Source organism: Oculina patagonica, chromosome 7 (genome assembly GCF_052425735.1).
Source record: "Oculina patagonica isolate OP01 chromosome 7, crgOcupat, whole genome shotgun sequence".
In the NCBI taxonomy this organism is placed as follows: domain Eukaryota; kingdom Metazoa; phylum Cnidaria; class Anthozoa; order Scleractinia; family Oculinidae; genus Oculina; species Oculina patagonica.
In genome coordinates, this window is record NC_135764.1 from 19,610,952 (window position 1) to 19,621,010 (window position 10,059).

Below are 10,059 nucleotides of genomic sequence, written 5' to 3' on the forward strand. Positions count from 1 at the left end.
AGATCACATCTTTAGCAATTGTCATAAATATACATTTTACTTGAAAAATTTAGCTTGAAAACCTGTTTTGTGAGACACAAACTGAAAACCGTGAAAACCGCTCAAACATTAGTATCAAGTCTTGGTGTGTCTTTCTACAGGTTTATTGGGTTCAAATTTTTTTGCAGAACTATTGTTTTTTCTTCAATGTCATTGTGTCCTTAACGAAAAGAAGGTCCCAATCCTTTGGTCCCAATAAACGGCTGGATTGGTTAATTTTGTCATTATTTGTCAATATAGTTTCATTATATTGTCATTTTAACATTAACAATGTGATGATCAGCATCTCTTCGTTCCACAAGTACCATTCTAAGAACATCCTTCTTTTCTTTGTTAGTTGATTGCAAAAAATGAGGAAAAATTAAAGGCAGAGTCTCAGAAGTCACTTCACATGAAGATGCAGCAGCAACAACAACAACAGCAGCAGCTGCTGCAACAACAGGAGCAACAGCAGCAGCAACCACCATATCAGGGGCAGCAACAGCTGGAGCAGCAGCAATTGCAGCAGCTGCACGATCTGCCCCATCAGTCACAATCCTTACAAGATCCTTCTCAAGGTTGTCAAATCGAACAGCCACCAACATCTGCGCCTATGCGTCCACTTGTAGACAGCTCAATGCTTCCTGTGACTGCTGTGATGCCAGCTCCTCTTACACCTGGCACACCTGCAAGGTCGATAACTCCAGTAACACCTGGTACCCCTGGCCCTTTGACGCCAACCACGCCTACCACACCTACGTTTGCACAAGTGTTAACTCACCCACAAATTGGGCCTGTCATTCCAGGAACTTTGGGAAGCCATCCTTCTGCAGGTAAAACTGTGAGTTCCAAAGGTAAGAAAAGTAAAGAAGAGAAGGAACGAGAGAAAGAAATGAGAAAACAGAGGCTGCGAATTCAGCAAGAACAGGAGCGTCAGTGGAAAATCCTCCAGCAGAGAAGGGCCTTGGAGCAACAGCGTCAACAACAACAGCAGCAACAAGAAAATGTTCTACTTAGACAAGAACTCAAAAAACAACAACAAGCAAAAGGGACTAAGCTATCAGATGAACAAAAGAAAAAACGATTATCCAAAGGTAGTAGAAGGACGTCTCTACAAGCTTCGAAAGAACAAGGGCATAATACTGACAAAGCAGGAGCTGGTTCCCTAATAGATGACTCACATGATTCACCTCAGTTTCCAAATAGCATGGCAAATCTTGAAGGTGCAGAAAATAGCGTGGAAGAGCAACTGCTTCCTGTTGTAAGTTCATTTTCTGCAGAACCCAGAGCAAATGCAAATGCTCTTGCATCTAACAGCCAATATCAGGAAGAATCCTCACTTGAATTTTTGCCTCATTATGATGGGAATGGATTGTTAGAGGAAAGACAAAGTGATCCAAGTGTTATTAGTTCCAGTCATGATATTCCTAGTTCAAATCAAGATGAACTTCATTCTGTGCAGACGGACGCTAACCATCAATTTCAAAGGGCTTCCATTTGGCAGAAGGAGCCTGTGGAAGAGGCAATGCACCATACAGATGGGCCTCTCTGGGAACAGACTCAGGGCAACAGTCAAGTTGAACAACAGAAGCAACCGGAGGGTTCATTAAGTTTAGGCCTAGTCTCGCAGCCAGGTACAGCTGAAAGGCACAATTTGTGGACCTGTGAAGAGCTGCAATCTGGACCCATTCAAGATCAGTTAGGCAATGATAATGTGCAAGAGAGGGGTCCCCTATTACTTGAGCAACATACAAGACCTTCGCAAGAAGCTCTTCATGAAGAACAGAAGTCACGTGGTAACTTTAGTTCGCATGAGCAGATGGTGTTTAATGGTAACAGACAGCAGTCATGGGTGCCAAGGTCTCATCGACACCCTTCTGGAATGCCTTCATCGCAGTCGCCAATGCAAGGCCAACCGCTTAATGCAGAAAGTGGGCAGGTTGTACACCAACCTCCTGCACCTGAATCTATACAAGGTGTTCCTTTTCCAACACAACAGGAAGTGTCAATTGATACCTCAGAGCAGCATAAACAACAAGCTGTGGAATTGCAACAGCATCCCCCTCAAATTCCAGTAATGCATTGGCAAGAGGAGCTGTCGCAAGTTCGTGCACAAGTGGCAGCTGCTCACGACCTTCATCCACCTCAATCAGTTCCTCCTCCTTCAGCACCTCCCCCTCCACCACCACCACCACCACCTCCACCTCCTCCGTTGCCATCAACCCAACATCAGCTCACTGGTCCACAGCAGCCATATGAATTGACTACTGGGTGGCCCCAACAAAACCAGTTACCACCACAGGTACAGGCACAGCCAATGGTCTCATACTCTCAACCACCTCAGCCCCACCAGCTACATGGTCCTTTAAATTCGCAAGCTGCCATGCCCCAGGCACCATTTCAGCCACTGCAGCAACCCTTAGTTCAGATGCTACCAAATCAACATCCAAACCCGCCCATGTCGAGCCAGCCACAGGATAGTCAACTGCAGCAGCCACAACAGCAGCAACAAGATATGGTTCAGCGACAGCAAAGGGAGCAACTCATTAGAGCTCAACAGCAGCAGTTTTTCCAGATGCTTCAGCAACAACAAGTGTTGCAGCAGCAACAGCAACAGCAGCAGCAGCAACAACAACAACAGCAGCAGCAGCAGCAACAGAATGCTGCCATTCAACCAGGATTTGCTCGGGCACGACTAAATCAGGTCGTGAACACCAAAGAATTGCCTGAAATTGACACAGAAGAAGAGCACCAAGAAAGGCTGCGGTTCCTTTATCGCCAGCGTCAGGCTCAAAAACAGCAGCAGATGCAAATGCAAGCTCAATTGATGCAACAAGCTTGGCTTCAACAGCAACTGGCTAATGGGGGTGGCCAAGGCGTGGTTCCACCAGGTATACTCCCAGTGGATACTTCCAACCCTCAGATGTTACAACAGTTTGCCCAGCAGATACGTCCCCAGATGCCTGACTTGACACAGCAGCAACTGCTTGCTGAGTACCAGAGAAGAATGCAACAGCGCCAGGACTTAGGCCAGCAGACAGTTCACTATGACAAAGTTATGCAGGAATTCCAGCAACAGCAAGGAATTCCAGCTAGTAGTTCTCATCCTGGAGGTCCTTTCATTGAAGTTCCTCAGCAGAGGTTTGCCTTGAGGCAGCCAACTCCGATGGTTCAACCAGGTTTAAAGCCTATTATGCCTCATGGACTTGATGGTCAGTTTGTGGGTCAACAGCAACAACTATATAAGATGCAGTTACAACAACAGATGATCATGCAGCAACAGAAAAAGGATCCACCCCAAAAGAACACCCCTCGGGCAAGCCCTGCAACAGCAAAGGTTGATATGGTAAAAAGTAACAGTGAAAGCACTGGCGATGAGGTAAAAAGGTCTGCCACTCCAGCTCAGAGTGATGGCATAAATGTCTGTGCAGGTCAGACAAATGCACTTGCGGAAGAGTTGCCTACGAAAACTCAAGCATCTGTAATTGAAAACAGAGATGACTTCAAGGAAAACAGTACAAATGAGTTGGTCAGTGAAGTTACGGAAACAACTGAAAGGATTTCTTCTGTACCTGTGAAAGATCAGGAGTGCGAGAAGGAAACTCCCTGCAAGAAAGACCATACGGGTGGTGAATCATATTCTAGACAGGAGAGTGCTGAGGTTGTTGCTGAGACTAAGACAGTTGCCAGCGAACAAGGGAAAGTCACTGCAAGTGCTGAAGATCTTACAGCGTGTGGTCAGGCTAATGATGAACAATGCACAACAACTAACTCTGAAGGTAAGAAGGAAGATTGTGACTCTGTCTCAGATAATGACAAAACCAGCGTGCAAGCACAAGTGGAACAGCAAGTGGCAGGTAATGAAAGGACCATTGAAGAAGTAGGGACTGTTGAAAAGGAGCTTTGTACAACCAGTTTAAATGATGAAAGTACTCAACGAAAAATGTCTTCAGATGCTGTAAACAGCAGTGAGTGCAAAGATGGAGAGGGTTGTCCTGTGGAGGGAAACCAAGTGATGCGAGAACCACAAGGAACAAAAGCTAAAACTGAAGAAGGTCATGACAATACCAAAATGGAGGGAAGTGAAAGTAAGAGAGAATCGCGTCTTGAAGAGGCAAAACTTCCATCCAAACCTGACACCTTTCCTGAAGTGAACCAGGCTCCTGCTCAGCCACACCACATACCCAGCCAAGCACCTCCAGTTCCTCCTCCTCCTCCTCAGCCCCAGCATTTTCTAATGCAACAACAGTTTATGGGGTTACAGCAGCAGTTCCTTCAAATGCAGCAGCAGCGACAGGTTCTTGTCCAGCAATACCAACAGCTGCAACAGCAACTGCACCAGGCTGGGGGACAGGACCCAGTGCTTGCAGGTCAAGTCATGGCTGTCCAAACTCAAGGACAGGTTCTCCAACAGCAAATGTTGCAAGCTTGGCAACAAATGCAACTTATCCAGCAACAGTTGCAACTGGGAGGTGCACCACACCAACAGCAGATTGCTATCCAGCAGCAACAGCCACAAGTTCCACATCAGCCACAGATGGGTCCGCAATGGCCTCCACAAGGACATCCAATAGGGGCACAACCAGGTGCATTTCCCATGCGACCTGGGGTTGTAGGGTTACAGCATCCTTTGCAGCCCGGATTGCCAGTGGCGGACAAGGTAAGAAGCATCTGATTTCATGTAAAGTACGAATTACACCAAAACTACCAAAACCATACATGCCCTGGATTTACTGCGGTACTTATTTGTCTATTGTTATGTATGTCTATGTCCCTTAATGTTAAAGTATGTAAACACCTGTTTACAGTAATCCATGTGCTAGTCTATTGGCTAATATGGTGATTTCTACTTCTAAGCAGGTCCTTGAACCAAAACAAGGCAGATCAAGGTCTAAGAGTAGAGACACACCACAACCATCTCCTCTTGGGCAGCAAAGCCCTGGGATCGATTGGCAGCCACCTAAAGGGAAGCAGACAAAACCACGGCAGAGAAAACCCAAGAAATCTGAAGCAAAAGCCAAAGAATCAGACCTTGAGCTTCAACAGCAGATGCTTCAACAACAGTTATATCAGCAGATGGAGCAGAGGCATCGCTTGATGCAGCAGAAGCAGGGCCTTTACGGTGAACAGGGTCAACAGCCGGGTCCACACCCTCCAATGCCATTACAGCAACCAGGTCAACAACCTTCAGTGTCATTACCACAACATATGGTTGACAACCCTGCATTGTTAGCACAACAGCCCATTGAAGTGCCTCATCCAATGCGGCCTTTGTCTCACACTCCAGACCTTTTGCAAGGGGCACCACCAAGACCTGACTCGCAAATGGGATTGCCGCCAGGCACACAAGGCCCTCAGATGGCCCTTCCTCCTACCACTCAAATGCCTCCAGGATACCCCCAAACGTCCGAGCAAGGGTCCTTTTCTCAACGGTTCCCAACACCTGAGCATTATCTGCAACAGTTTGGCCAGCACCAGATACATCAGAGGAAACCACAAGTTCATTATGTTGCTGAAGCAAACAACCCTTTTAGTGATCAGTTCCAAGAGCTGCACAAGAAAGGCAGAGGCAGGGGAGGGGCAAAGAAAAAGCCTGGTCCCAAGAAACCAGGGAAACCACGTGGCAAGAAGGCAGCAGCGCTCTCAGCTGCACAGGTCGATCCCTTGCAACAACAACACCAAACAAGTCCTACCTTACCTGAACAGAGTCCTCAGTGGTCTGTCCCCACCCCAACACAGCTGGCACAGACTATTAAGCAGGAGAAGCTCGAATCTGATGAAGCTCTCATTGAAACACCAAAAGTCCAACCAAGTGCAGGGCATTCTGATCCTCACCATTCTGTTTCAGAAGTAAGTCTTGATGGAAGCAAGGAGAAGGAGGATGCTGTTGCACAGGAGGTCAAAGCAGCGAGCACCGTACCACCAGAAAAGTGCTCTTTGGTAGCCACCAAGGACAACAGTACCTGCAGTGCGTCATCTCCAGAGGAAGCACAAAAGGACACCAACTTGTCTGATAAAGAGACCACACCAACAGATGGTGATACGTCCCCTCCAGCAGAAAAGGATGTTAATGAGTCTGTTGACAAAAGTAAAAAGCCATGCAATGGTACTGGGCTTGAAGCACTACAGAAACTCGAGTCAATGGTTGCAGACATGGCAAATGAGGAAGAGGCTTGTAAAGAGCTAGAGAAGCAAAGTGAACTGGAAAGGTGGCAGCTGGATGACGATGAGTTTGATCCAGAAATGGAAAAGATGTATGAAAGAGATTTCATGGAAGAGACACAGTTTGAACAAAGCCTACTCTCGCCTGCCAAGGCTGTGGGCAATGGATCGCAAGCTAACTCTGTGGCCTCACTCGAGTGCCATGAAGAAAGTCTTATTTCACCACTGCTTGAGGAAACAGAGAGGCGAAAAGAACGTCAGAAGTTCTTTGCCGAAACGTCATCCAGTGATACCGTCTCATTGGACAAGAACACTGTGGACGTGGCTACAAACGAGTCTGAGGGTAAACAACAAGACAAAGGAGTGATTTCATTGAATCCTTCCGATGCAAGTGATTCTACTCTTTGTGATGTAACAAAGCCAAGTGGCGGCGAGAGAGTTGGCCAGATTATTAACACTGCTGAACCTGTGGCTGATGAAACTAAGTGTGTTGAGGAATCCGCAAAGGAATTGATAACAGACTGCGCAAAAGATCAGGGACAAGAAGTACAACCCGAGAGAACAGATGATAAGCAGGCAACCCAGGAGGAAACTATTGCTGAAAATATTCCCCGGGAACAAGACCAAGGTCACGATTCATTTGCCAGTCAAACGCTTCAGACGTCTGTCAGTGAGTTAACCCAGGTTAAATGTGAGTCTCCCGAAAATGTCATCCCTGCAGTCATGGATACAAATGTTACAGGTGCAATAAATGAAGTTGTAAGCATTGGTACTGGAAATGCTCCGGAAGCTGAACAAATACTTGAAAAAGAGAATTTTGAAAGCACTGGCCCTAGTAATTTCTGTGAAGCCTTTCCACAACCTGATTCTGCAAATGTAACAAGGTCCATTGCACCGGAAGACGCGCATGAAACTGTCGGTCAGATCCACAGACCACTGGATCAATTTCAGGGAAGCTACGAACCTTTAGCACCTATAGCACCAAACCCTGTTGGTTCTGCCCAGCGTGAGAAACCTGCAAAAATACCTAAGGCACCAAGTCGACCCAAGACTTCTGCAGAGGGACCTGTAAAGAAGAGGCCGTCTCCAAAGGAGGAAGACCCAATGAAGAAACAGCTTCAGGAGCTGCGGAGGCAAGAGTACGAGCGGAAGAAACGTGAATACGAGGAACAGCAGAAGAGGAAACGCGAACTTCAAAAGGAACTTCGTATCCAGAAACAGATGATCAGAGAGCAGAGGAAACGGCAAAAAATATACATGAACGCAAACAACCGCAAGCAGAAAGCAGAGGTCGAGGGTAGTACAGCTTCTTTGAAGCTTTCCACTCCTAACAACACACACGGGGACCTTAAGCCAGCCACTCCTCTTTCTCTTTGTGAGCCCAAGTTGCTGTTGACTCATGCATTGACACATCCGTATGGAAGCAGGCCTTTCAATGGTCAGTGTCTCCTGAAAGGGAACTTTGGCGCTGCCAAAGTCGATGGTGTGGTGGACTACTATTCACAGTTCCCAACACCCGATATGGATATTGTGGTCGGACATCCACCCACCCCTCCCTCGTCTCTCCCACCCTCACCAGGGGTACACCAACAGCGAAATGACTCCAATGGAAAACCTCTCGTCAATGGTGACATTTCACCTGGGGAGCATGAAAGTGCTGAACTGCTTGCTATAACCAAACCGCATGCACACAACCAGGACAGTGAACATCCAGCAAAACGAGCTCGGTACACAGGCACTGTGGAGTCTAGTAGAAACGGCGTTAGTGTTCCGCCATCAATGCCTACTCCACCATTATCTGATTCAGCCACAAATGTGAACGATCGATTAGTTGAAATTATCTCCTCTGGAAAACAACTCTCTAACACACACGCAGAATCCAATGGTAAAGAGTCTAGCAGTAGTTCTTCGTCTACATCACCTGAAACAGTCCAGTACATAGCATCGTCATCTCCTGAATCGGACGCTGTCAACAGAGTGCAAACTCCAAAATTTTCAGCATTGTTACATCGCGAAAGCACAGACTCGCCAACATTTCCAGCAGTGACAATAAAACGCGAGCAGGTGGAACACTTCCTTGACAACGGTGTTCCTCGATCTTGTAGCCAATCCTGTAGCAATGTTTCAGATACTAGTTACGCACAAACGGCATGCAAATTGGAGGTAATTCAAGCATCTAGAATAGAGAACGATTCGGACGATTTGGATAGCATTAACGTTACATTAACTCTGTCGCCTACATCAGAGCAAAGAGTAACAGACACTGTAGCATCAGTAGCAGACTTGATTGGCTGTTCTCCTCCCAGGCGCTCGGACATTGTTATTGAGCCTGCTGGAAAAGGTGTGGCTACCAAGGGTTTCATGACACCCCACTCGCTGACAACACCAACGGGAGAAAGTCTTAGTAGTTCAGTGGCTCCAAGGCCTCATACCTCTTCGGATATTTACCAGAAAAACCCTTTACCTTGTTCGCAGTTAAATTTATCACCAAATCAGGAAACGTCTTCCCGGAAAAAGCCTGAAGGTCCGTACTGCAGGCACTGTGACGTTTTAATAATAGGAATTGGGGTGAAGCGAAAACCAGATGAAGAAGAATCAGTAAAGATACCAGTGACAGGTGATTCAAATCGAACAGACTCTGATGCTGCGGACTATAAAATCTACGGAGTTAACGTCGAGGCAGGGGACTGTACAGGGGACATATTTTGTTCGGAAGCTTGCTTGAAACAATATTTCGCGCATTTGTCTGAGTGTTCATCACCCTCACAGGAATGTAAATCAGAGCCAATTGCTGAACAGCCTCGTTTAGATGCTAGTGTGGCTGTGACGTCAGTAGGTCAGACCAGCGTTGGAGCGGGGAATGTAACCACAGCGAGTTCAGTTGACACTCGGGGAAGTCTCGTCGCTGATGGCTTATCGCCGACATCTTTACGGAAAATACGAAGTCCCAGCTGGAAGGAAGAAACCGAAGATGAAGAGGTTAGAGTTTGTTTCATGTTCTTTAAAGAAGCGTTGGGTCACAAGCAAAACGGCAATTTTCAATTTTTCTATTTAGCACTTGCTATTTTTGATCGAGTAGGGGTGTAGTGGGTGGGGACCTCATTTTATTTCAGTGTCTTATTTTAATTTACATGGCGTGGTTTTTTCACGAGGTCAGGTTTAGGACGGTAACATAAAATACTGACAACTGCAAGGAACATCATGCAAGTTGCCTACTTGCTTATACTTATATTTTATTGTTTGCAAGATGTTCTTCGAGTTTTCATTATTTTATAATTCTTACATCTGTTGGCGGGAAAAGGTTCCGGACGGTAATCAGGTCGACAAACCGCCTCATTCGAACAGTTGCGTTGTTGCAATAACTTAAAAAGAAGAACTCGCTAGAGCTATCCAAACACGCCATAGAACTTTATGTCTGACAGTGAATTGAGTAACAACGAACCACTTGTTCATGGTCTGAAACAAGGTCACTTTACCTCAAGAACGTGTGACAGATTTGTCTTTAATGTGAAACATGTCTTCGTAGGCAAAGAATTTCAAACGCCAGCGTCAATTGCGATGGAAGAGATGGCAACAGAGCGACGAAGCGAAAGGTGAAAACAAACAACGGGTTGAGCTAACACCTGAGGAGATCGCCGAGGTATGTACAGCTGTTAACAGAGCTTGAGGCATTGCTTGAGGACCCAAATAATCTTCATTTCTGTCTATTTTCAGCTTCTGGAGAAACACAACGGAGCACTGAAGCTACCTTCTGATGTAGCGGACATGAGGTTATGTACTTTGTGTGGTGGGACAGGAGATGGCGACAACAATACATCTGCACGGTGAGAAAAAATAAATAATAAATAAGAACTTTATTGAATTGTATTTATTGAATTT

General features: G+C 46.3%; 3 protein-coding genes across 5 annotated transcripts in view; 1 reads left to right on the plus strand and 2 right to left on the minus strand.

Moving 5' to 3' along the window:
- Window positions 1–10,059, minus strand: part of LOC144661116 (toxin CrTX-A-like) — a 285,950-nt gene that overhangs the window by 259,239 nt on the left and 16,652 nt on the right. The gene's annotated exons all lie outside the window — the stretch shown is intronic.
- The window catches only part of LOC144661103 (uncharacterized), a 249,438-nt gene that overhangs the window by 238,264 nt on the left and 1,115 nt on the right, over window positions 1–10,059 (minus strand). The gene's annotated exons all lie outside the window — the stretch shown is intronic.
- Window positions 1–10,059, plus strand: part of LOC144661077 (uncharacterized) — a 111,890-nt gene that overhangs the window by 19,415 nt on the left and 82,416 nt on the right. For 2 of the 3 annotated variants that reach the window (XM_078521782.1, XM_078521784.1), the window contains exons 25-28: window positions 377–4,678; window positions 4,876–9,159; window positions 9,707–9,820; window positions 9,895–10,004. In XM_078521782.1, the coding sequence (XP_078377908.1) occupies window positions 377–4,678; window positions 4,876–9,159; window positions 9,707–9,820; window positions 9,895–10,004 (8,810 nt within the window). The remainder of the gene's footprint in view (window positions 1–376; window positions 4,679–4,875; window positions 9,160–9,706; window positions 9,821–9,894; window positions 10,005–10,059) is intronic. The other variant, XM_078521783.1, reaches the window with a different exon arrangement.